This window comes from Orcinus orca, chromosome 20 (genome assembly GCF_937001465.1).
Source record: "Orcinus orca chromosome 20, mOrcOrc1.1, whole genome shotgun sequence".
Classification (NCBI taxonomy): Eukaryota; Metazoa; Chordata; class Mammalia; order Artiodactyla; family Delphinidae; genus Orcinus; species Orcinus orca.
The window spans coordinates 55366542-55392628 of record NC_064578.1 but is presented as its reverse complement, the minus strand read 5'-3'; the positions used below and the strand labels follow the sequence as shown (position 1 = coordinate 55392628).

At 55.2% G+C, this 26087-nt stretch overlaps 1 protein-coding gene and 1 long non-coding RNA gene across 13 annotated transcripts in view; one reads left to right on the top strand and one right to left on the bottom strand.

The window, feature by feature from the left end:
- TTYH1 (tweety family member 1) overlaps window positions 1–22401 on the top strand; it is a 59888-nt gene extending 37487 nt beyond the window's left edge. For 2 of the 11 annotated variants that reach the window (XM_033411907.1, XM_049703476.1), the window contains 16 exons: window positions 4163–4279; window positions 7694–7734; window positions 7889–7992; window positions 8305–8376; window positions 10662–10836; window positions 12715–12826; window positions 13570–13860; window positions 16263–16358; window positions 17629–17701; window positions 18720–18795; window positions 19303–19358; window positions 19501–19593; window positions 19840–19932; window positions 21160–21302; window positions 21856–21936; window positions 22060–22401. In XM_033411907.1, the coding sequence (XP_033267798.1) occupies window positions 7903–7992; window positions 8305–8376; window positions 10662–10836; window positions 12715–12826; window positions 13570–13860; window positions 16263–16358; window positions 17629–17701; window positions 18720–18795; window positions 19303–19358; window positions 19501–19593; window positions 19840–19932; window positions 21160–21302; window positions 21856–21936; window positions 22060–22093 (1485 nt within the window). In that variant the 5' untranslated portion in view covers window positions 4163–4279; window positions 7694–7734; window positions 7889–7902 and the 3' untranslated portion in view covers window positions 22094–22401. Of the gene's footprint in view, window positions 1–4162; window positions 4280–7693; window positions 7735–7888; window positions 8377–10072; window positions 10159–10661; window positions 10857–12714; window positions 12827–13569; window positions 13861–16262; window positions 16359–17628; window positions 17702–18719; window positions 18796–19302; window positions 19359–19500; window positions 19594–19839; window positions 19933–21159; window positions 21303–21429; window positions 21476–21855; window positions 21937–22059 lie in introns of those variants that run through there. The other 9 variants (XM_049703477.1, XM_049703479.1, XM_049703478.1 and 6 more) reach the window with 9 other exon arrangements.
- On the bottom strand, window positions 278–6451 carry LOC117197947 (uncharacterized). 2 transcript variants are annotated; one of them, XR_004478847.2, is made up of 3 exons: window positions 6215–6451; window positions 1330–1514; window positions 278–1244 (listed from the first exon to the last, which is right to left on the bottom strand). It is a non-coding gene; the product is annotated as an uncharacterized LOC117197947 (long non-coding RNA). The 2 variants fall into 2 exon arrangements; XR_007474353.1 differs by having other exon boundaries at window positions 6221–6451.
- Window positions 22402–26087: the final 3686 nt, after the last annotated feature.

The following is a 26087-nucleotide window of genomic DNA, read 5'->3' as shown; positions in this document are numbered from 1 at the left end:
AAGAAAAGCCTGGGAGGTGTTGAAAACAACCGTTACCTTGATTGTGGTGATGGTATCACAGTGTTTGCATTTGTCCAAAGTCATCAAATAGTATACATTAAATATATGCAGTTCTGTGTATATCAATACTTATACCTCAATAAAGCTGGGGTTTTTTTTTAAAGGGAATTTCCCCCATCTCTCCCCTTTGATTGAGGTCCCAGTGGGAAAGTGCATAGGTGATAAATGTCTGCCTGTTCTAAAGAGAAGCTTCAGACATGCAGAGGTCCAGAGTGGCACAGTTAGAGTGGCACAATTACCCCATCACCCGTCTTGAGGTAAGGGACTCATAAGAGGGTGGGGTTCTTGCAAACGTACTTTGCAGAAGAGAGCGGGCGTTCCTTTCTTGTAGGGTGCTGTGGACTGAATGTGCTCCCACCCCTCAACCCCCAGATCACATGCTGAAGCCCTGACTCCCAATGTACCATTGTATTAGGAGGTGGGGCCTTTGGGAGGTGATTAAGTCGTGAGGGTGGAGCCCTCACGTGGGGATTAGTGACCTGGTAGGAAGAGGAAAGCACGCCAGAGTGCCCCCCACCCTGTGTCTCTGTCTCTGACTCTGTCTCCCTCGTGAGGACACAGCTAGAAGGGCAGTCAACTGCAAGCCAGGAGGAGACGGTGCCCCCTGCCCTTGGAACCCGTGAGCATGGCAAACCATCTTGTTGAGACAGTAGCCTTCCGATCCTTTGACCTCACCGTGCCTGAATAATAATGAAGTCTATTATTTTAAGACATCTCAGAACCTCCATGGGACAGAGCTGGAGCATGGTGGAACAGGACAGGATCCCCCGAATTTGGGGCTACGGGGCTGGGGTGTGGGGAGGTGAAGCTGGGCAGCTGGCGGGAACCTCCCCTGCTGGCACACCCAGCACGCACAGCAGAAGCAGGTTTGCCTGCCACTGAGAACACCCCAGAGGACTGCCGGAGGGGGAGAAGGCCCCGGGGGATGGGGCGCGTGTATCCTGAAGAAGAGAAGGGGCCAGGAGGGTCACGGTAGGACAAGGGCTGAGCGAGTACAGCACAGACGGGGGGTGACTTCAGGTGGTACCGTGATAGGTAAACGCCCACTGCAGAGTCTGGCGTGATCCAAGTTATTTTCCCCTCATGTCAAGATCTGCTGCAGGCGTTCCTGGACGGGCGGACCCTGCATCCCACGCAGGACCCTGCTGCAGGGGGAGGGAGGCAGCGGGAGAGGCAGGCCACACCTGGAAATAAGTGATGCCCGTCATCACTGTGGATACTGCAACGGCCAGAAGCAATCATGCCCACCAGGGAGATAAATGCCAGTACCTGGTGGGAGAGGATACACGGAACGGATGTGATGCTCACCACCACGTCAGGACGGTCCGCCGCAGGATGCAAACAATCTTACGTAACATCCGCTTCAGTCAATATCACTGGGCAACCGCAAAACACCCACTCTCTCCATAGATGATGACTTGTCTCTTTGTCTGGTACCCCTTTATCTTCACTTTCTGTAGAAAAGATTTTTTTTTCTTAATGTCAATTTTTAAAAATTGAAGTATAGTTGATTTACAATATTGTGTTACTTTCAGGTGTACAGCAAAGCGATTCAGTTATATATATTTATTGAGATTATATTCCATTATAGGTTATTATAAGATAATGACTATAGTTCCCTGCGCTATACAGTAACTCCTTGTTGCTTATCTATTTTATGTATAGTAGTTTGTATCTGTTAATCCCATAGTCCTAACTTATCCCTCCCTGCCCCTCTCTTTCTACTTTGGTCACCATAAATTTGTTTTCTATGTCTGTGAGTCTGTCTCTGTTTTGTATATAGATTCATTTGTATTATTTTTTAGATTCCACATATAAGTGATATCATGTAATATTTCTCTTTCTCTGACTTACTTCACTTAGTATGATATTCTCTAGGACCATCCACGTTGCTGCAAATGGCATTATTTCATTCTTTTTTATGGCTGAGTAATATTCTGTTATATGTATATACCACATCTTTTTAAACCAATCCTCTGTTGATGGGCACTTGGGTTGTTTCCATGTCCTGGCTCTTGTAAATAGTGCTGCTATGAATACTGAGGTGCAGGTATCTTTTCAACTGAGAGTTTTCATCTTTTCTGGATCTATGCCCAGGAATGGGATTGCCGGCTCATACGGCAACTCTGTTTTTAGTTTTTTGAGGAACCTCCGTACTGATTTCCATAGTGGCTGCACCAATTTACATTCCCACCAACAGTGTGGGAGGGTTCCCTTTTCTCCACACCCTCTCCAGCATTTGTTATGTGAGGACTTTTTGATGATGGCCATTCTGACTGGTGTGAGGTGAACCTCCTTGTGGTTTTGATTTGCTTTCTCTAATAATTAGCAATGTTGAGCATCTTTTCATGCACCTGTTGACCACCCGTATGTCTTCTTTGGAGGAATGTCTATTTAGTTGTTTTGCCCATTTTTGGATTGGTGTTTTTTTATATTGAGTTGTATGAGCTGTTTGTAGATAAGATTTCTTGAGACACCCAACCACAGAGTTGCCTCTGCTCCCTGACAACACCCAAATCCAGGGCAAGCTCTCTTCCTTTGACCCTGCTCAAAATGACCCAATGAATCTAAAGCCAATGATAGCATCTTTCTAACACCCTCTGTATCGCCTTCTCATGCTGCCATGACAAAGCGCCACAGACTGGGGGGTGTCAACAACAGAAATTTATTTTCTCGCAGTCCTGGAGGCTGGAAGTCCGAGATCAAGGTGTCGGCAGGTTTGGTTTCTTCTGAAACGTCTCTCCTTGGCCTGTAGCTGGTTGCTTTCTTGCCGTGTCCTCACGTGGTTGTCCTTCTGTCATGTCTGTCATGTCTGATCTCCTCTTCTTATGAGGGCAGCAGTCACATTTGATCGGGACTCCCCCTAATAACCTCATGTTAACTTAATAACCTTGTCAAAGGCCCCATCTCCAAACATAGTCACATCTGAGACACTGGGGGTGGGAATTTCAACAGATGAACTTAGGGGGACCCAGTACAGCCCGTAGCACCCTGTTGCTTGGTCTGGGTTACCTCTCACCCCAGGATGTGTGTTCTCTCTCACTGTGATGAGTACTAAACCCAGCTTGTTCAACTGCAGGTATGTTCCTGGTGGTCTTGGGCTAAGCAGTAATTTGCTGCTGAAGAAGGGAAGCAGGAATTCTGGGTGGACTTGAGGGAAGGAGGAAGCGGGGCCGGGGGGGGGCTTCCCAAGGATTCCCATGAGACAAAGAGCTATCAGATGGGCGCAGCTTGGGAAGGAGAAGAAAGAAAGGCGTGTGTATCTCAGAGGCAGGAAAAGAGAGCAAGGTGAGCGGGCACACCAACCATGGGTCACCCCCTCCCTTGGTCTGTGGGGTCTTAGGTCAAGCCTCCGCCTGGAAACAGATGGATGTTTTGATATTAAGTTAGGCTGCACTGTTGACCCCCTGAAATTGGGACAGTTGGAAAACCCCCAGATGGCAAGAAAATCGAGAAGATCTGCTCCTGATATAGCCACGGAGGAGGGAAAGGGGGCTCAGACAGATGGAGTGTGCAGGCAGGGTGAGAACGAATGAAGCTGTCTCCTGTTCGTACCCGTGAGCCTAGACTTGTTTTTTTTTTTGTTTTTTTTTTTTTTTTTTACTCTTTATCATTTTTAAAAAATGGATTGCTTTTTTTTAAATAAAATTTTTAATTTAGAATAGTTTCACATTTACAGAAGAGTTGCAAGGATGGTACAGAGAGTTCCTCTACACCCTTGGCCCCATTTCCCCTGCCGCTAACATCTTAGATTGCTCTGGTGCCTTCCTCACAGCTAATGAACCTAGATTGATGCCCTGTAGTTAACTACAGCCCATATATTTTTTTTTGTTTTGTCTCTTTTGTTTGTTTCTTTGCGGTACGCGGGCCTCTCACTGTTGTGGCCTCTCCCGTTGCGGAGCACAGGTTCCGGACGCGCAGGCTCAGCGGCCATGGCTCACGGGCGCAGCCGCTCCGCGGCATGTGGGATCTTCCCGGACCGGGGCACGAACCCGCGTCCCCTGCATCGGCAGGCGGACTCTCAACCACTGCGCCACTACCCTACAGCCCATATTTTATTCGGAGCTCCTTGGTTTTTACCTGTGTCCTTCTTCTGTTCCAGGACCCCATCCAGGAGGCCACATGACATGTGAGCTCCTGAGGCTCGCCTTGGCTCCGACGGTCTCTCAGCCTTTCCTTGTTTTGGTTGAACCTGACCGTGTTCGAGAGGACGGCTCAGGTATTTTGTAGGATGCGCCGACCTTGGGGTTCGATGGATATTTTTCTCATGATTAGACTAAGGTCCTGGGTTTAGGGGAAGAAAACCACAGAAGTAAATTTCCATTTTCCTCACGTCACATCAAGGGTACAGACTAGCAACAAGGCTCTGATGCTGACCTTGAACTCCTGGCTGAGGCCGGGCTTGTCGGGTTTCTTGACTACAAAGTTACTTTTTCCCTCGTTTTTGTGCTGTTCCCATGAGAAGGATGTCGTCGTGCTCAGCCCACGCTTAAGGGGTAGGGAGTTATGCTCCCCGCTTGAGGGTGGAGTAGCCACAGAAATTATCTGGAATTCTTCCACATGGGGAATGTGTCTCTTCTCGCCCATCTCTCACATTATTCACTCAATTGTTCATATCATTCTGGACTCATGGTCATTTCTCTTTTTTTAACATCTTTATTGGAGTATAATTGCTTTACAATTATAATTTGCTGTATAACAAAGTGAATCAGCTATACGTATACATATATCCCCATATCCCCTCCCTCTTGCGTCTCCCTCCCACCCTCCCTATCCCACCCCTCTAGGTGGTCACAAAGCACTGAGCTGACCTCCCTGTGCTATGCGGCTGCTTCCCACTAGCTATCGATTTTACATTTGGTAGTGTAGCTATGTCCATGCCACTCTCTCACTTTGTCCCAGCTTACCCTTCCCACTCCCTGTGTCCTCAAGTCCATTCTCTACATCTGCGTCTTTATTCCTGTCCTGCCCCTAGGTTCATCAGAACCAATTTTTTTTTTAGATTCCATATATATGTGTTAGCATACGGTATTTGTTTTTCTCCTTCTGACTTACTTCACTCTGTATGACAGACTCTAGGTCCATCCACCTCATTACAAATAACTCAATTTCATTCCTTTTTATGGCTGAGTAATATTCCATTGTATATATGCGCCACATCTTCTTTATCCATTCATCTGTCGATGGACACTTAGGTTGCTTCCATGTCCTGGCTGTTGTAAATAGAGCTGCAATGGACATTATGGTACATGACTCTTTTTGAATTATGGTTTTCTCAGGGTATATGCCCAGTAGTGGAATTGCTGGATCATATGGTAGTTCTATTTTTAGTTTTTTAAGGAACTTCCGTACTGTTCTCCATAGTGGCTGTATCAATTTACATTCCCACCCACTTTTTTTCCTCAACATTTTAGTATGAAAAATTTCAAACAGACAAAAAAGTTGAAAGAATGTTACAGTGAAAAAAACAAATAATCTAATTATAAAATGGTCAAAGGACCTGAATAGACAAGTTTCCAAAGAAGATATTCAGATGGCAAACAGGTACATGAAAAGGTATATATGTATGTTGTGTGTGTATAGATATAGATATATAGATATAGCTATATATATATATATATACACACACATACATATATAATCATTAGTGTACACCTTAAACCTACACAGTGTTATATATCAATTATATCTCAATAAAGGTGGAAAAAATAAAGAATATTACAGTGAATACCTAGACACCCACCACCTAGATGCTGCCATTAATATTTTGCTTTATTACATATCTATCCCCCTGTCAATCCACCTTATTTCTTTTTTGATCCATTTCAAAGGAAACTGCAGACACCACTAAATTCCCCCCCATACTTAAGCATGCATATCATTAAATAGAGTTCTCTTTTCCCCCGAGGCAAAATTTGCACAAATCTTAAGTGTACCACAAATGCAGACCTCTTGTACCACAAGTGCCGCCCAAAACCTTATCAAGATACAGAACAATGCCATCACTCCAGAAAGTCCCCTCGGCCCCCTTCCCAGTCAGCCCTGTCCCCACCCTCCCGGAGGCAACTACTGTCTTGATTACTGTTGCCACCATAGATTAGTTTTGTCTGTTCCTGAACATCACCCTAAATGGACTCATACCATATATACTCACAATCACCTCGTGAAACTGATGAGTCTCCCAGAATTTACGTCATGGGGAGCACGTGTGAGTTCTTTAGCCAGGACCTGCCCTTGTCTTTTGGTAAGAGGGGCTGGTCAGGAGGCCTTCCTGGAAGAGGCGGCATTGCTTCCTTCCTGCCTCTCTGGGCTGCTCCTTCTCAGCCTCTTTGTGGGCCCATTTCCCTCCGCTTGCCCCTTCCTCGGCAGTGCTGCTCGGCGTCTGGCTAGACCAGAGCTTACAAAACAGCCAGCATCAACCCACAGACAGGTTTTATTTGGCCCACACAGTATTTTTTCTGTATTTGAATTAGCTTTAACATTTAAAAGCTGAGGGATTTTGCTTTTAAAAATATCCATATTTCTGTCGTCTCTTGGAAATTTGAAACATCTGGCGATGCTGTGTCCCGCTCCCCACATGGCAAGAATTGGCTGAAACAAAATATCAATAGCAACATGTGCTATTGAGCTCTGAGCCCTCCCCCACGCTGGGGGTGGGGGTCCTAACGCACCCAAGCCCTGAATTCACACCTGTAGAGTTTGGGATGGTATTGGAACGGTATTCAGCCAGGAACCCTGGAAATGCTCAGGGACCACCCTGGAATAACCACTCATCTTCCCCAGGAGAAGCTGACCCAGGAAACAATAGCAGGAGATCAAGGAGAACAAGCCTCTATCAGACAGCATCTCAGTCTCCCGTTCACCAACATAATCACTGTCATCACCATCCTCATCATCACCTTCATCATATCATTGTCCCCATCCACAGCCCCATAATCTTCATCATTGTCATTACCATCATTATCCCTAGGACCATCACTACCGCCGTTATTTCTCTCCCTAGTAATGAGATGGGCAGCTACCCCCCAGCCCTTTCTCACCAATCGGGAGCAAAATATTGGGATGAGATGGGTGGCGCGCTATCTCCCCTTTCTCCCCCCTGCCCATCACATCCCCCCACAAGGGAGGCCATGTGTGTGGGGACGCCAGGTGGCGGAGTCTAGCTCAGCTCCACAGGGGTGGGGGAACCCCTGGGGCAGATTCCTGGGGACCTTAGTTTTGACTTCAGCAGTGACTGGCTGGGTGGGAACGTTGAAGCAGCCAGGTCCCCTCTACTTCCTCCACTACCAGTGCGTTTTCAGTGGGTTCCTGTGAGACTCAGCAGAGGTAGCGGCTGGAAAAACACTTTGTAAACTGTAAAGTCAATGGCAGGGGCAGGTTGATCCTTGTATACATTGAAGTCTTTCTTAATCAGTTTAGAGAGGTTCTTTAACACATGGGAGGCATCCTTATAAAGATGGGAGGGGGTCCCCCAAATAGATGAGCAAGTTCTCGGAGTGGGAAGAACCCTTCTGCACGTGCCAGGGGTCCTTACTGCAGACATGCGGGTGTACTTTCTGGAGTGCTCTATACACAAAGGGACGTTTGGGTCTAGAAGCTGTGTCCTTATACAGATTTTTTTTTTTTTTTTAAGTGGGAGAAGCCTTTTAACCCACATGGAGGCGTCCTTTACAGGTGAGAGTACGCTGACATAAGTGAGGGGTTTTTATTGATGCAACTGACCATGATTTGTAACTGATCATTATTTGTAAAATGCTGCGCAAACACTAGCGACCTCTGCACAGACACGAAGGTTCTTCCTAAAGATAAAAAGCTCGTTACGCTGTAGGGTGATATAACAGTATGAGCGGCCTTCTACTGGATGTCGCTGTTCAGCCGAGCTCCGTTGGGCCGCCTGTGCGAGCAGCGCGGTACCTGCGCGGGGGGCCGCAGGTGGGAGCCGCCGCCACCGAGGGGGCGCGGGGAGCCCGACTCGCGGTACCGCAGTTCCCCCCTCAGCCGCCAGGGGCAGCACCGTCCCTGCCCTGCCCGCGCCTCCCCCCTCCTCCCCCAATCTCCGCCCCCCACCCCCTCCCTCCCCCCCGCTCGCTCCCCTGAGCCCCGCCAGACCCCGCTCAGCCCGCGCCCCGCTCCGCTGCCGAGGTTCCCGCAGCCCCGGCGTACGCCCCGCTGAGCCCTCCCCCGGGGGCCATGGGGACGCCCCCGGGCTACCGACCTTCGGCTTGGGTGCATCTGCTCCACCAGCTGCCCCGCGCCGACTTCCAGCTCCGCCCGGTGCCCAGCGGTTTCGCGCCCCAAGAACAAGAATACCAGCAGGTGGGCGCGGGCACGGGGTCCTGGGGGCGGGGGTTGGGAGCTGGGTGACAGATTCCTGTGTTCTCTGGGGGTGGGAGCCGGGCCGGGACTTTGGGGTACCTGAGGCAGCGAGAGCCTGGCGTTCCCGTACCTGGAGGTTCCCCTGGGAACCTCCTTAAATGCGGGAGGGCTGGGGCCTGGACCCCTGGATCTCAGAGGAGGGAGGGGACTGGGGGCCCTTGGATTCCCGGGTCTCTGAGAGCTGCGCGGGAAGCTAGGGTCATCAGGGGGGTAGGTCCATGATGTCCTAAAAGACGACCCCTTCCCTCATGGGATCAGGGCAATGCAGTTAAATGCGTCCCAGTTCAGGTGGGACCCAGGAGATATAGAGGAGCTGACATGGTGGAGAGGAAGAAAGCTGGAGGTGCCCTGATTCTGGGACGGGACTGAGACCTGAAATGGGGAAGGGGGTGAGGGGTTTTAGGGCTGGAGCTGGGAAAAACAGGTGGATGCGCTGGGAGAGACTTCCAGCCTGTCCCAGGACGGAAGGGGCAGTCAGTCAGGTCGCTGGAGGGGGGGTGAGGATGAGGTTCGGTTTGGGGACTGGAGGATGACAGAAACGGGGCCAGAGGGTGGGGCTGGGGGGGAACCTTAAGGAAACCGGGGTCCCTGGGGAAGGGGGCCCAGCCTGGGTCAGCTCCAATAGGGGCGAAAGAACTGTCCCCTGACCCAGTTTAATTCAAGTCCTTGACTTTGAGATTAATGAGCAAGGCTTGGCAGAGCTGGGGATGGGGTAGGTGGTGGGCAGGATGGTGGAGCCCTGGGATGGGTCCTGGGCCCTGCCTGTAAGGTCTGAGCCCCTCAGATCTGTCCTGGGGGGCTCCCGGGACAGGGGGCTGGGGATTGGCAAGCTTAGAAGGAGGGGGGTCCCAGGAAAGCAGAGAGGGGGACGTGTGCTGTATTCTGAGCTATTTGGGTCATGGCTGCGCTGAGCCGGCCGTAAGCAGCTCCTCCCGCCGACTCCACGCCGCTCTGTCCCCACCAAACGGGGACTGCCAGCCCCTCTACCACAGCCTGCTGGTTACACAATCCCAGCCTCCAGGGCCAGTCCACGGCCACCTGCTCACGGCCAAGGAGACCTCCCCACACGGATGCCACACGCGGGGTCCCCACCCCAGCCACCGCCAGAGGCACTCAGGGAGGCTCACTCTGCCCCCCCACCCCCGTCAACAACAGTCAGGGTGACAGTGCTGGGACACACACCCCAGGAAGGGACAGCTGGGAAAATAATCAGGGACTGGGTGCCACCGTGCTGGGGGGACACAGACACACACTCTCACACATGCATTCACACGCACATATACACACATATGCACACATATACACCCACATACAGATACATGTATACACACCCATATACTCACACATGTATACACACACCCACACCTTCACATTTACACACATATTCTTGCACTCATACAAATGCTCACACACATGCGTCAAGTATACACACATTCACACACTCATATGTTCACATATACACATTCGCACATACATTCACACACTACCTCGTTCCCTCTCTCTCTCTCTTTCCCCCCCATACCCCTCTCGCCCCTGCTCTGTCTTCACTCTCCCAGCCTCCCAGTGCCCAGCTCTGAGTTGCACGAGCGTGCGCACGCGTGCACACACGCACGCACACAGTGTCACGGAGGCTGTCACGCCCCCTCCCCCTGAGTCCCTGGGTGACAGACTCACACTGCGGTGGGGGTGCAGAACTCAGCATCAGGGGAGAGGAAGCAAACAGTGAGTGGGGAGGACCAGCGTGGGGGAGGGGGGAGGGAGTAGGAAGCCTACCACCCCCAACCTGGCACACGTCGCCAGGAACAGGTGCCCCCTCCAGACCCCCGACCCCACAGGAGTCTCGGGTCCAGGTCTTGCCATGTCCTTGGATGGTGCTTCATTCCAACTGCCTGGTCTTGGTGTGGAGGAAACTGAGGCTCAGAGAGGGGAGGGCCCCTGCCAGAGGTCACACAGCCTTTGGAGGGCAGAGCAGAAGTTGAACCCAAGACTTGGGCCTCCCAGTTGGAAGCTCCCTCCAGCCCCAAGTCCCGGAGCCCTGGCTGCCAGCCTGGGAGGGGCTGGGAATGACGTCTTTCCTCACAAACCTGAAAACCACGGCTTGGCTCGGCCCCCCAGCTAGCCAGGGGTGCCTTCCACCTGCACTGAGATCCCAAAGCCAGAACCTTCAGACACACAGGGAGGGAGCCCGGAGCCCCTCTGATGCCTGATGTCACCCCCTTCCCCAGGCCCTGCTGCTGGTGGTGGCCTTGGCAGGCCTGGGCTTGGGCCTGAGCCTCATTTTCATTGCTGTCTACCTCATCCGCTTCTGCTGCTGCCGGCCCCCAGAGCCGCCCGGGGCCAAGAGCCCTCCGCCGGGGGGAGGCTGTGTCACTTGGAGCTGCATTGCTGCCCTTCTCGTCGGCTGGTAATGGGGCCCCAGGGTGGGTGGACACTGGGGATGGGGCTCCCCAAGCTCTCTATCAATCAGTCTTCCTGGTGGTGTCCCAGCAGGGGAGAATTGCTCCCATTTGATGGATGGAGAAACCAAGGTCCAAGAGGAAAAGTGACTTCCCAAGGGCAGCCAGCCTCGCAGGATGGTCTAGGGGTTAAAGGCTGGGCAGTCAGACTGCCTGGGTTTGGTGGCTCTGCCGTGGAACAGCTGTGTGACCTAGGCGAGTGGTATAGTTTCTCCAGGCCTCGGTTTCCACATCTCTAAAATGGGCACTGTCGTCACACCCACCTCCTGCTTGTGGTGCGATTAAATGAAATGTACAGTGCCTGGTTCACAGCTGGACGCCATAAGTGTGAACTAGGGATGTCATTCATTAACTCATTCATTCATTCAGCAACTATTTCCTGAGTACCTACTATGTGCCAGGAAATACTGACTAAGCCAGACATGGTCCCTGCCCTCGTGAAGCTGATGTATCCCGGTCAGGGACAGTAAAGGGATATTTACAATCCAGGAGCAGCCCTGAGCTGGTCTAACTCCTTCCCACGGTAACCCTGCTGGATTCAGAGTTGTCACAACCAGTTTTGAAGAGGGAGGCTCAGGGAGAGGCAACCTTTCGAGGCCAGGTGGGCCAAGTGGAGATTCAGACCCCAAAGCCCCTAGGAGCCCAGGGGCCACCTTCTGGGACACCCTCAGGGGTGGGAGGAGCAGGGCACGTGGGGACGCGCCATTTACCAGGAGCCAGCTCTGGGCGCAGCCCCTCCCCTCAGGGCAGCACCCACCCCTCAGGGCAGATCTGGGCGCTCAGGACTTGCCCCCGACCTGGGGCTTGGGGGCGGGGAGGGCGGCAGCGGCCGGAAAGCGGCTAGTCCCACCCCACCCCCGCCAGCCTGGGCCGTGCCACCGCGGGGAGCGTGGGCGTGTGGAGGTGGAAGTGGGGGAGGGGGCTGGGGGGGTCCCAAGGTGCTTCCTCTTCGCGCTCTCCCGCGTGGAGGGGGGCGGGGAGGTGGACAGAGGCCCTGTGCGGGAGAGGCACGGCCAGCCCCCGTGGCCGGGAAACAAGAGCAGCTTTGTAGCACTGCGAACAATGGGTGCGGGCGCTGGAGCCAGCGCCGTCACATCCCAGGGCAGGGGGCGGGGGCCTGCGCAGCGCGGGGCTGGGAGCTGTGAGGGCGTCGGGGCGTCCGCCGCCCCGCTCCAGGCCTGGCCCCCTCCGCGGAGGGACTCAGTGTGGTGCGGGCGGAGAGGGAGGGGGCCCGTATTCAGGCCCCACAATGGAGCTCTGTGTGCCGGCGACCGAGGGGCGGGGGCGCCCGGCTTCTGGCCCGTTGGGCCCACATTCCCTCGCTTCCCTCCCAGCCGTCCAGAAGCTTGGCTCCTGGGGGTGGGGGGAGACTGGGAGCTCCAGGCTTGGGGTCCCCCAGGAGGCGGGGGAGGGGACGGCTGCATCCTGAAGGGACAGGTGCTGAGGACCCCGGATACTTGGGGAAAGGGTGGAGGGCCTGGGTGCGGGCTGGCAGTCACTAGAGGGGAGGACCTCCCGTCCTGGGGCTGGGCATGGCAGGGTTTCACTCCGGGGAGGTGCGAGTTAAATCTGGGGGCCTGCTCCCCACCACCTCTCCACCCACCATTAGCATCACAATGACGTCCCTGGGCCGGGGGAGTGAGACCTTCCCGTTACCTTGGCAACTGGTGGGGGCCAGGCTGGAGACGTTCCTTTCCCACGATGGGCCGGACCAATGGGATGGGGTGGGAGATGGGATTGGGTGTGTGAGGAGGTGGGGGGGGGCGTGGCGGCCCCCAGGGTCCCAGGACCGGTTGTGATTTCCCTTCCCTCCTCCTCTTAGCACTGGCATTGGCATCGGTTTCTATGGCAACAGCGAGACCAGTGATGGGGTGTCCCAGCTCAGCTCTGCACTGCTGCATGCCAACCACACACTCACTGCCATTGACCACCTGGTGAGGGGCCAGGCACTGGCCAGACCCCAGACCCACACCCAGACTGGTTCCCCACACCTGGGCAAAGGGCCCCCTCCCAGGAAAACAGGATCTAAACTCAGAGCCAAGACCCCAGACTCAGAATGTCAGGTTCCAACATGCAGATCTCAGACTGTATGCCCAGCCCCCAACCCTGACTACAGATTAGGGCCTCACACATGGTACCATCAGAACCTTAGCCCAGATCTGGGCTTCCAGACTAACTCACACGCAGCCCCAGCCTTGGACTTCAGCTCACAGCCCAAACCATTCAGAGACCAAACACCAAAACCCAGCCCCTGCCCTCAGGTCAGATCCAGGACAGAGACCTGATCCTTGGCCCAGGTGCAAGGTTAAAGACCTCAGCGCTCAGACCCGGGACTCAGACGAGAAGCCTCACTCTCATCCCCAGCCCCAGGATGCCAGGCCCGGAGCTGAGACCCAGCCTGACCTCAGACCTTAGATTTCATGTCTGGTTGCAGCCCTGGAACCCAGACGTGAGACCCCAGACTCAGGAAGGCAGATGCCAGGGTCAGCCCTAGGATCCCAGACTTAACCTCAGTCCTGGAGCTCAAGCCACTGACCTCTCCGAGCTCCTGACAGAAGCCACAGAACTGCATGAGCTGGACCGCAGAGCCCCTTCCTTCCCTTCCTCAATCCTCAGATGCCCCAGCGCCCAGATCTCAGATACCCACCCCTGCTCACTCCTACTTCGCCCCCCCCAGCCCTGTCGCCCAATCCCTGGCCACCCCAGAGAACGCCCTCCCCCGACTCCAGGCCCACCCCTGTGCGCAGGTGTTGGAGATGGTGGAGAGGTTGGATGAGGCCGTGAGGACAGAGCTGACCACTCTGGAGGAGGTGCTGACGCAGCGCACGGAGCTGGTGGCGGCCACCCGGGGGGCTCGGCGGCAGGCGGAAGCCGTGGCCCAGCAGCTCCAGGGGCTGGCCTTCTGGCAGGGAGTGCCCCTGAGCCCCGTGCAAGTAGCTGAAGATGTGTCCTTTGTGGAGGAGTACAGGTAGGTGACCGCTCTGTCTGCTCCGTGTGGCAGGGAACCCCTGCCTGGGTGATTGTGCCCCCAGGGGACATTGGGGGACATATCTGGGTGTCACAGCTGGGGGAGGGGATGCTACTGGCACCAGGTGGGCAGAGACCAGAGATGCTACTGAATATCCTACAGTGCACAGGACAGCCCCCGACGGCAAAGGATTATCTGTGCTAAGTGTCAGTAAGTGACAGCAGCCCTGGCGTAGAGAGACGGACCAAGTGATGCCGTGCCCACTCAAGTATTCATCCGTTTACTCCCTCCCTCAATGTATTCACTCCTTCATTCATTCATCCTTGACTCAGCCATTCATCAAGTCACTCTTGCACTTCACTCATTGAATCTCAGACTAACTAGTTCACTCCCTCGGTTGTCCAGCTGACGCGTGTATCCATTCAACAGATATTTATTTACACCTTCTGGTGAGAGAGGTGTACCCAAATGGTCAGGACCATGAGCTCTAAAGCCAGACGGCCCTCCCTAACCACGTGATCTTAAATGAGGTACATGCCAGCTCTGTGCCTCGGTGTTCCCAGCTGGTACCCGTGGGAATAATGGGTAGCAATACCCTCATTGGATTGTGGAGGGTCTGTTGAGTCATTATCTGTCAAGTGCTTACAGGGGCGACCAGCACACATTATATAGGTGTCTGTAAAATATGGGTTTTTTTTAAGATAGAGCGGTGAACAATGAATCCTGCCTGTCTCACGGTGGGCGGACCGATAAGAAATGCATGAATGAGATATTGTCTGTAAGGTGCTGAGTGTTAAGAGCTCTGGAGAAGAGTAGGTGGGAGACGGGAACGGGATGGTCTGGGGACAGAGGATGGCAGTTTGGGGAGTTGGGGGCGTCATCCGGGAAGGCCACACTGAGAAGGTGACATTTGAAGGGCATCTGGGACGGCCATCTTTCCCAGCAGCCAACATGACGGAGTGTCCTCATTGCTTCGTCCGCAAGGAATTATTTCTTTTGGTCATCCGACAACTGAGGGTCCCAGCCAGACATGGGAGCAGAGACAGGGAAGACTTGGTCCTGGATTCTGTGCTCCAGGAGGGCAGGCAGACCTGGGCTGAAGCAGTCGGCAATGGGGAACCCCCCTGCAGGGCATCAGACAGGCCTGGGTCCCAGTGAGTTCAAGTTCTGGGTTCTGGCCAAGCTCAGGGGTGCAGGCCCTGGGCCTCAGCTCTGTTTCAGTGGGGGCTGAGGGTAGCTGTGTGGACTACACCTGGGTGAGGCAGACCCATCATTAACAGGAAATAGCCTCTGGATTCACCAATACGAGAGTGCCTGACACTTGGGACTCCTTCTAGAAACATGGCCAGCTTCCTGGAAGGAAATCGGGGCCCCCAGTGGGAGAGCTTCGCTGGGGGGGTTCTTGGTGGCCTAGGGCAGAAGTGCTACCTGCCCCTGACAGAAGTGAAGTGAAGCTGGGACACACGAGCTGGCGGTGGGGACATGGGGAGCAAAGGCCTGGAGGTCGGCTGGAGCCACTGGGCCCAGCTTCTCCTTTCCGGGGACAGCCTGACCCGCCAGCAGTCCGGGAAAGAAGGGCACAGTGAGTCCCCACAGGGGTCTGAGCAGAGGCTGCCGTGGAGGGGGGTGGCCGTTCCCTTGCCGCGCTGGCGACGTGGGGATCGCTGAGAGCGATGCTATTTATTGAGCATCTCCTAAGTGCCAGGCGCTGTGCTGCGGCCTCATGTACATCTTCCTCTGCAACCAGAGTGAACTGACCAGTAGCTAATACTGAATTCTTAAATGACATTAAAAGTTTCCCGATTCGTGTTCAAGCTGATATCTAAGTGCGTCCGTATTGGCGCTCTTCTCGGTGCTTGTGTGTCTCTACTCCTTAGCCTCACGACAACCCTTGCACGTAGGTGCTGCTGTTCTCCCCGAGTTACTGGCGGGGAAGCCGAGACACAGGAGGCAAGGTTACTGAGACCGAGTTGCAGGCAGGCAGGAAGTGGAGGGGCTGGCATTGCGACCCAGGCCGTCTGCCTGCAGACACTGAGCCCTTGGGTCGTGCCCTGTGTTTCTGAGTACATGCCTGGGAATGAGTCCCTCTGCCCTCCGGGCTGGGGTGGAGGGGCTGGGGCCCTGAGAGCGTGCCACTCACAGGGCTCATGCGTGGTTCGGTCAGGGTACAGTCCTGGGACCTGTGTTCTAAATGGCTCCAGTGGCCGGCCTCCCAATGCACCCACTTCACAGATGGGCCTGGCTGTGGCCTGGAGACTGGGCATCAGGGAGATCGCGTGTGCAGGCAGAGCTGGGAGAACGTGCAGGTGCTGTCACCCTCTGCCGCGTCCCGGTCTGGGAGCCTGGGCCCGTGAAAGGCTGGATTTTCTGCTGCTGCCTCAGCCCTGTCACCCCCTCCCCAGGTGGCTGGCCTACGTTCTCCTGCTGCTCCTGGAGCTGCTGGTCTGCCTCTTCACCCTCCTGGGCCTGGCGAAGCAGAGCAAGTGGCTCGTGATTGTGTAAGTCTGGGTGGCTTCCTGGCACTGAGATCCCACAGCGCTCTTCCGAGAGGGGCCACAGTCCTTCCCAGGTTTCATTCCCTTGTCCCACGAACCTCCATGGAGTTCCTGGGCTGGGGTGGCACATAGAAATCAGGCTCAGAGCTGCCCAGGAAGGGGGTGGGCGGGAAACAGGCTGTCCTCACAGTAAGAAGTGCACCAAAATCCTAGGAAAGCAATGATAGTGATGCTTGTGCTGAGGATTGGGGTGATCACTGACCCTCTCAGTTGCTATGACAACCCTGTGAAGGAGGTGCCTGTCAGATGCCTACTGGAAGATGAGGGCCCTGAGGCAGAAAGCTGTCACGTGGCGTGGCGGAATTAATTTAATTAATTAATTAATTAAATTAATGAACCTTTAATTACTTAAAGGTTCATTCTGTATGCCCGATGCTCTTCTGGAACCCTCGCACTAACCCTATGAGGAGGCCCTTCCCTTCTCCCCATATGACAGAAAGGGAGACTGGTGCTCAGAGAGGTTAGGCCACTTGCCCAAGGCTGCACAGCCAGAAAGTGCTGGAGCTGGGATTCCACCTAGGCCAACCTATTCCACTTGGAGGAGCCTTTGTATCCTCCCTGGCCCTGAGGGGGGCCACGCTTGTGCCCGCCACCATTCCCACACTCCCCCCGGGGTGAGAGGTCCTGCCATCCCATCCAGGCTGCCCTGAAGCTTGAAGATGGTAAAGCACAGTGGGCAGGGCAGGTCTGGGGCTTGGGGCCAGGCCTTCAGTTTGGCTCCCTCCAGGTGCCCTTCTTTCTTGCTGACCACCCTCCAAGGCTGATTCCCCCCCCCCGAACCCCATCCCCAGAGAAAACCTGGAAGGCAGTTTCAGCCCTGGAGCTGTGTCCGCTCCTGGGAGGAGGAGTCTGGGCTTGACCAAGCAATGGGTGAACCTGGGAGCAAGGTCCTGCGGAATTCAGAGCAGGGAGATGGGGCCCAGGGGTGGGCGGTCCACAGCAAGGCGGGAACAGACGTGGGCTGGATCCGGCCAGCCCCTCACCCCGTATCCTCCCCCAGCAGGGCCAGATGTTCAGTTTGACGTCAGCAGCCTCGGGTCCACACCTCTCCCCCAACAGCTTCTCTGCCCCTAGTTGTTATCCTCTTGGCTCCAGAGGTGGGTGGAGGGTAGGGCTGGGGCTGTGATGGGATTAGGGGTGGGGGAAGGGAAGAGGTGAGGTGGGAGATTAAGAACCCCAGAACCCCCAAGTCCAATCCCTCCTCCCACCGTAGGATGACGGTGATGAGTCTCCTGGTTCTCGTCCTGAGCTGGGGCTCCATGGGCCTGGAGGCAGCTACGGCCGTGGTGAGTGGAGTGGGACAGGCCCTTGGGCTCCAAGACTTAAGGGTGCCAAAGGCCCCTAACTCCTGGATCCTGGGGCAGGATGGGCATAAATGCCTTAGGTCCTGAGAGGAAAGACCTGGGGGCCAGGAACACAGGTTCTGAAGTTTCCAGCCAGTTTCCTAGGTCCTGAGGGACTGGACTTCTGGACACTTGGGTCTGAGGGGGGAGGGGCTGGGGGTCTGGACTCCTGGGTCTGAGGGGGGAGGGGCTGGGGGTCTGGACTCCTGGGTCTGAGGGGGAGGGGCTGGGGGTCTGGACTCCTAGGTCTGAAGGGGGAGGGCTGGGGGTCTGGACTCCTGGGTCTGAGGGGGGAGGGGCCGGGGGCCTGGATCCTGGGTCTGAGGGAGGAGGGGCTGGGGGTCTGGACTCCTGGGTCTGAGGGGGGAGGGGCTGGGGGTCTGGACTCCTGGGTCTGAGGGAGGAGGGGCCGGGGGTCTGGACTCCTGGGTCTGAGGGGGTAGGGGCCGGGGGTCTGGACTCCTGGGTCTGAGGGGGTAGGGGCCGGGGGTCTGGACTCCTGGGTCTGAAGGGGGAGGGCTGGGGGTCTGGACTCCTGGGTCTGAGGGGTGGGGCTGGGGGTCTGGACTCCTGGGTCTGAGGGGGGGGGCTAGAGGGCCTGGATCCTGGGTCTGAGGGGGGAGGGGCCGGGGGCCTGGATCCTGGGTCTGCGGGAGGAGGGGCTGGGGGTCTGGACTCCTGGGTCTGAGGGGGGAGGGGCTGGGGGTCTGGACTCCTGGGTCTGAGGGAGGAGGGGCCGGGGGCCTGGACCCCTGGGTTTGAGGGAGGAGGGGCTGGGGGTCTGGACTCCTGGGTCTGAGGGGGTAGGGGCCGGGAGTCTGGACTCCTGGGTCTGAGGGGGTAGGGGCCGGGGGTCTGGACTCCTGGGTCTGAGTGGGGGGCTAGAGTGCCCTCAATTCTGTGGGAGTGTGGAATGGGGGCGGTTTCTGTTCTGAGCCCCCTTTCCTGCTGCCCCTCTCAGGGCCTCAGCGACTTCTGCTCCAGCCCGGACACCTACATCCTGAACCTGACCCGGGAGGAGACTGGCCTTGGCTCAGGTGATGGCATCTCCAGGCGCACGCCCTGCGTCCTCGGGCCTCTCTGCGCGGTCCTCCTGGGATGGGGTGAGGGTGCGCAGCCGGCTGCCAGGCCCTGCCCAGTTCTGCAGAAGCTCTCAGCACCTCCCCTGGTGTGCTGGAACAGAGGGAGGGATAAGGATGATGGAGTCAGGAGAAAGGGGTCCTCAGGCTGGAGCTGAGGGATGGGAGGATTTGGCCACTTGGAGAAAATGGGGGGAGCACAGTTGAGTCAAGGGGAGGGTGGCAGAAGCAGGGGCTCCCCGGGAGTGTGTAGGTCAGCATGTTTCTGGCTGTGGCTGGAGCAGAAGGGATTAGGGGCTGGGAGGGCTGCCAGTCTCAGAATGCGAGGTCATTGGGACCACAGGAGGGTCCTGAGCTGGGAGGGGTGGAAAGTGTGGCCTTGCCCCCTCCCGCCTTTCCCCAGGGAGGCCCCGGGGCTCAGGCTCACAGCCTCCCCCTTCTTCCCCTCTTCCCTTGCCGCTTCAGACATCCTGAACTATTATTTCCTCTGCAACCAGGCCGTCTCCAACCCCTTTCAACAGGTTAGGGCTGCGGGCAAGGGAACCGGGTGGAGGAGGGCGCGGCTGGGGCCTAGACTTAGGGATGCTGGGGAAGGATGAAGGCGCCAAGTGGGCTGGGGGTGTCAACCGCTGGGTCCTCCTCCCTCCTTCTGGCTTCCCGCAGAGGCTGACTCTGTCCCAGCGAGCTCTGGCCAACATCCACTCCCAGCTGCAGGGGCTGGAGCGAGAAGCTGTCCCCCAGTTCCCTTCTGCTCAGGTCGGCGGGGCCGGGTGCTCCTTCTGCACCCCGACTCCCAGGGGAAGGAGGGGAGGGAACCTGGGTGTGTGGGCGGAGCCTTAGAAAAGGGGCGGTGCGGTGGCTGTGGGCGGGGGTCCGCAGAAAGGGGCGGGGCGGCAGCTGTGGGTGGGGCCCTGGCTTTGTGAGCCCACCGAGAGGGGCGGGGCCTGAAGAGATGGGCGGAGCCTGAAGAGTTCCTGAGATAACAACCCCCTGCCACCGCAGAAGCCTCTGCTGTCCTTGGAGGAGACGCTGAATGTGACAGAAGGAAACTTCCACCAGTTGGTGGCACTGCTGCACTGTCGTGGCCTGCACAAGGTGACCCCTGTCGCCCTCCCCGAATTCTTCTCGCAGGGGAGCCTCTGCCTAGACCCAGAAACCTAGGAATATCCTTTCTGCTTCCTGTTCATTCCTCCAGCAAGTTCTGCCGGCCCTTCTGAAGCCCGTCTGGGCTCTGAGCACAGCTCACGCTGTCACCGCTGCTCCCGGCCCCAGGGCCTCTTCCCTGTTTCCTGCTTGCCCGCCCCCATCTGTCCTCCGCACAGCAGCCAACAGCCCAGTGAGCCTTTTAAGCACAATCTGATCTTCTTCCTGCGCGTAAAACCCGCAGTTACCCCTGCAGGCGGATTAAGGTCCTGGCTTCTCCCTAGCCCGCACCCCTTCCCCCAGCAGCCTTGCGGGTCTCCCAGACAGCAGTCCCCCACCTCCCATCGGCCGGGTTCCTTCCTGCTGGTGCTATCCTGCTGTCGGGACCCCAGTACTGCTTTCCAAACCCCCTCTCTCATTAGCTCATTGTGGTCTGAAGCGACCTTCTGGGGCCTGGTTGCTGAAGTTTCCCCGGTACTTGGAGCAATGCCTGGCACAGAGCAGGCCCTCGGCCAGCCCCTGCTGAATGACTTATGGCTGGCCATTCAGGAAATGGTGCTTCTGCCGATTTCCGGGGATGCCAGTAATGTCAGCCAGTGTTTACTGAGTGTGCGTTATGTTCAGGGGGCATTTCTATACCAGTTGTTCTTCTAAGCCTTATTCTCAGTGTTGTTCTAAGCCAGCGATTTTGCCCCAGGAGGTGGTGGCAATGTGTGGAGACATGTTTGGGTGTCACGGCTGGGGGAGGGGGTGCTACTGGCATCTCGTGGCTGGAGGCCAGGGCTGCTGCTCAGGGACCTGCAGTGCAGAGGCACCACCCGCTGCCACCCCGTTCAGCACACACACAGTGATCTACCCCAATGTCAGACGTGTCCAGGTTGAGACGCCCGGCACTCAACCAAGGCTGAGCTGCTGTGGCGTCTGGGCGTGGGGGGGGGGTGGAGGGAGGGTTCTCGGTGATGGAGAGGAAGCCGCAACTTGGGTTCCTGCTCGCAGGTGTGATAATGACAATGACCACAGCGCCTACCGTGTGCTGAGCGCTTTCTGCGTGCCAGGGCCTGTGCTGAGCACAGGCGACAGGGGAGGAAACTGAGGGACTTATTCAACGTTGCAGAGCCAGGTGCACGGTCTGAGCCGTGTGCATTGCCCGCTGACGCCCTCTCCCCCCCCCCGCCCCAGGATTATGGCGCAGCCCTGCGGGGCCTGTGTGAGGACGCCCTAGAAGGCCTGCTCTACCTGCTGCTCTTCTCCCTCCTGTCTGCGGGGGCCCTGGCCACCGCCCTCTGCAGCCTGCCCCGCGCCTGGGCCCTCTTCCCACCCAGGTCAGGAGGGGAGGGGGGCAGGGTCTTGGCGGAGGGGATGGGGGAGAACCATTGAGCCACTGTTAGGGGGCAGCCTCCTGATGGACCCCCATCCTGTTTCTCTGCCACTCCCCCCCTTGCACCCCAGTGACGACTATGATGACACAGATGATGACGACCCTTTCAACCCTCAGGTATTGGACCCCTGGGTCTGAGGGAGGAGGGGCTGGGGATCTGGACCCCTGGGTCTGAGGGATGAGGGGCTGGGGGCCTGGACTCCTGGGTCTGAGGAAGGAGGGGCCGAGGACCTGGACTCCTGGGTCTGAGGGAGGAGGTGCTGGGGGCCTGGACTCCTGGGTCTGAGGAAGGAGGGGCCGAGGACCTGGACTCCTGGGTCTGAGGGAGGAGGTGCTGGGGGCCTGGACTCCTGGGTCTGAGGAAGGAGGGGCCGAGGACCTGGACACCTGGGTCTGAGGGGGGAGGGGCTGGGTCCTGGACCCCTGGGTCTGAGGGCCCACACTACAAAGCCAGATTCCCTAGTCATGCCCTCTCTCGCCCCACATCTCCCTGGCAGGAATCCAAGCGCTTCGTGCAGTGGCAGTCATCTATCTGAGCCCTTCCTCCACGCCAGACTGGAGCCTGTTCCCCATCTCCGGTGAGCATCTAGAGTGACACCCCAGCTCCCAAAGCCAGCCTCTGCCCTCCCTCCTTCCCTCCCTGTGGGCTCCGGGGTGGCCCTTCTGCCTGCATCTGGTCCGATCTTTGTCTCTCTCTGCAGTTCCTTCCCCAGCTGCCGGAGAAGACCCCACTAACCCAGCCTCACTGGGCTCCTACCACTAACAATGCCCTGGGTACGGACACCTTAAACAGGACTGCCTTCCCGCCTGCCCTGCCCCCTCTATGTGTCCTTAGCCCTGGAAGTAAGCCGAGGGGGTAGGCCAGGGCCCTGAGCTGGCCGGGGAGTGGGCAGACAGCCAGACCCACAGCCTCTCAGCCCTGAAGGGATGTGAGTGCCCCCGCCCTACCACACCCCAGTGGGCTTAGGGCCCCTGATCTCCACTTGCGGCACCAACTTGGGAAAGGGTTGATTTGAAATAAAAGGGACGACTTTATTTTACAAGCAGCTGGGTCCTTTTTTCTCCCCTCCGCCAATCTGGCCTTGTGGTTGGGGGGTGGAGATTCTCTTCACCTCTGCTCTCGCCCTGCCTCCTGGCCGCCAGGTGTTTCTCTCCTGTCCAGGCTCTGCAGCAGTTCCAAAGGGATTGTTCTTTAAAAAAAAAAAAATCCCCCCCACCCCTGATCTAAAAGCAGCACACATGTCCCGACGCAGGAGGAGACGCATATCCCTGGAACAGAAGAGACAGCCTAGAAATAGATCTCCGTGTGTGTGTACATATGACAGAAGACAGATTTCAAGTCAGGGTGAAAAGGACTGGTTTCGAAGGAATGCTGACATGATTAGCTCTCCAGCTGGAAGAAAACAGTCTACATACAATATGGGTGGAAAACCTAAATGTAGACAAGGGACAGAAGTATTTCAAGGGAAAAGAGGAGACTTTTGTATATTGTATATCTCGGTTGGAGGGGGAGGATTTTCAGCAAGGTATCCTAAAGACGGAAAGGAAGAGATAACTTATCTGACAACTTGTGGAGTGAAAAAAATACCGTAAAGTCAAGAGGCAAATTGACAGTCTGGGGAAAACAGTTTGTTTTTCTAACAACACACATGGCAAAGAAATAGATAATTCTTAACATATACGTATAATCTGCAAAGCTTCTACAAACCATGAAAAAGATGACCCAACTTGAAAATAAGCAACTAAGATGAACATTCAGTGAAGTGAAAATCCCAATGCCAGTGAACAGACTGAAGGGCATTCAAACTCTAATGATTAGGAAGTGCACCGTGAAGCAGAAACTTTGCTTTCACCACCCAGTGAAAAAGAATTATTATGAAATTAAAATGATAAGATTATCATAAAAGGGAAGGAGGGCTCACGTCCCATGCTGGGAAGGATGTGTCGGAACGGCTCATGCACCACTCCTGAGGCTCTGAGCTGCAGTCCAATGAAAAGAATAGTCTGCTCACACGTGATAGACCCTTTGACCCGACAGTCCTACTTTCGGGAATCAACTTATGGAAATAAAGTAGAGACACGTAAGGATGTATTTTAGGCGCCATTTGCTGCAACGATACTTCGATCAGCTAAACTCTGGAAACTAAAGTCCATAGAAAGAGGACGAGCCCAGTAAACCGCTGTACATCAGGGGTCTCGGAACGTGACAGCTCTCGGCTGGGTTTGGAATCTTGGGAGAAAGCCTGAGAGAGGAGAGATTTGAGGTGGGAGTGACAGACAATGGCTGCAGAGTGGGCAAACGCAGAGCAGGATCCCTGTGGTTAAGAGCCCAGGCCTGCTCTCGACCACCAGGTGGATGTGGGTCGTCACTCGACTAGCTGGACCTCAGCTGTGTCATCCATCAGAAGGGTGTCAAAGACAGCTCCCCAGTCCCTCCTCAGCAATTCCAAAATCCAAAGGGCTCTGTTAGACCAAAAGTCTTCCCTGAACTCACTGGGCAGCAAAGCCCAGCCTGGCACGAGGTTACTTACAGACCATTTCCCTGCCTGGTGTGAATGTCCATCTATTTCTCTACAGAAACACTGACGGGGTTACTTCCAAGTGCTGGGCAGGGTACTGAGGGTACCGTGTCCTCTGTGGAATACACACCATGTTCTCTCTTGAAAGTCTGAAAAATCCTGAATCCCCAAACACGTAAACAGCCCCAAGGGTTTCAGGTCAGGGCTTGTTGGCCCAGAGTGCCGGATGTCAGGTGTCCAGCGGGGGCCTGCCATAGGGGATAGCTCCATGCTTGCTAATCATTTCCGTCTTGTACACCGAAAGGAATGTTCAAGGAAGCCTTCGATGTGTGGGCCTGAAGCTGGGAGAGAGAAATGGATCACAGTTTCCAGAGAGGGACACGGGGGGCCACCCTCATGGACTCACTAATTCTCATGACTGGGTGAGCTGTCTGGCCCTGGGGTTGGCCCATCTGCACTTCTAGCCGCTTTGCTCTCAAATACTGCCCTCTAGTGACTCTGAGTCTGTGTCTGGAAGCTGGTGTAGGATGCTCAAAAGTACCCTGAGATTCAGGCTGCCTGATTTCCTGCCAAGGGGCCTGGGAGTGATCTTTAATCAGGAAGCCCTAACCAAGAAATAAAAAACCATTTTGGCCTAACCTTTACAAAAGGGAAATCGATTTTCATTTTTAAATGACACATAAGAGGACTTCCACTTCTGAACAAGATGGAGTAACCAGGAACTGGATTTGCTGTCCTTCCTGAAACGACCAAAATGCCAGACAGAATGTGTGAAACGACGGTGCTCAAGACTTGACATCCGGCAAAGAGGGAGGAGGGAGAGTGATCCCTGAGAATTGGAAAACACCTAGGTGACCCCTGAAATTGCCACAGCCTATGACTTTCTGACCACAGGGCAGGGCACCTCCCGAAAGTGCTCTAAAAAATGAAGTCTACTTTTTAAAAACGCTCAAGCCAAAAGAAGGCAGATAAAGAGGAAAAGGGGAACAAAGAAAGATGGGACAAACGGAAACCAAATAGCAAGACGATAGATTTAAATGTAACCTTACCAGTGATCACATTACAATAGTTATAAACACCTCTTTTAAAAGGCAGAGATTGTATGCTTGGGTAAAAAACAAAGATCAAACTATACGTTATGTAAAATAAACACACCTTAAATATAAAAGCTAAAAGTAAAGGGATGCTAAACGCAATGGGGTACCCTGGATTGGGCTCTGGCACATGAAGGAAAAAGGCATATAAAGGAGAAAGTGGTGAAATTCAAATAAGGTCTGCAGTTAACAGTAGTGTGCCAGTGTTGGTGTCTTAGTTTTAACAAACATACTACAGCATTGGGGGAAACTGGGTGTAAGGTAGGAAGGACTTCGAATTATCTTTGCAACATTTTTGTAAACCTAAAATTAAAACAAAAAGTTTAATTAAAAAACAAGTAAAAGGATGGTAAAAAAGATCAACTGCGCTAACAGTAACAAAATGACACGCAGTTATCAACAGAAAAGTTTTTAATAACAGAAAATGGGAAGGAAATCGCTGCATCTTAAATACCACCTGCTATAACTACAGTGACCGGCGCGTGAACTGGACTGGATAATTTTCTCAATCAGCCCTGGGTGGAAACAGCTGGCATACTCAAAAGATTAGTTGCAAGGAGTTCAAAGAAGGGCCTTTTTAACTTGGGATGGTCCCAATTCCTCAGCCGGACATCGATGGCCTTTCAGGATCTGCTACCTGCCCACCTCCGCAGATCTATCTCTTGACGCCAGGACCCCGCACACTTCTGTTCTGCCACAGCCACCTGACCCCCGCCGTCTCCCACGGTACGCTCGTTTCCCGCCTCTGTGTGTTAGCACACGCCATTCCCTCTGCCAGGTACGCCATTCCAGTTTTAGTTACTAGGGAAGCTCCCCTTTCCGGCTGGAGGCTGTTCTCATGTTCTCTTGCCTTCTTTGGGTCCATCATTCTCTTCCCTCGTCTTCCACATCACTACACGATGGGTAGTCTTAGAACTCTCATCACACCAATTTGTGTCTAGGAATAGTAATGGCTACCACCAACTAAACCAAAACAAGGATGCGTGGAAGGGCGCGGAACCTGCGAACTATGCCGCGCATGTCCCCTCGCGGCCACCGTCCCCACCCCGGCTTCCGGCTTACATTAAGAACGCCCACCGCGTGGTTGCGTAGGCGGAAGGGGGGGGCTCAAATCAC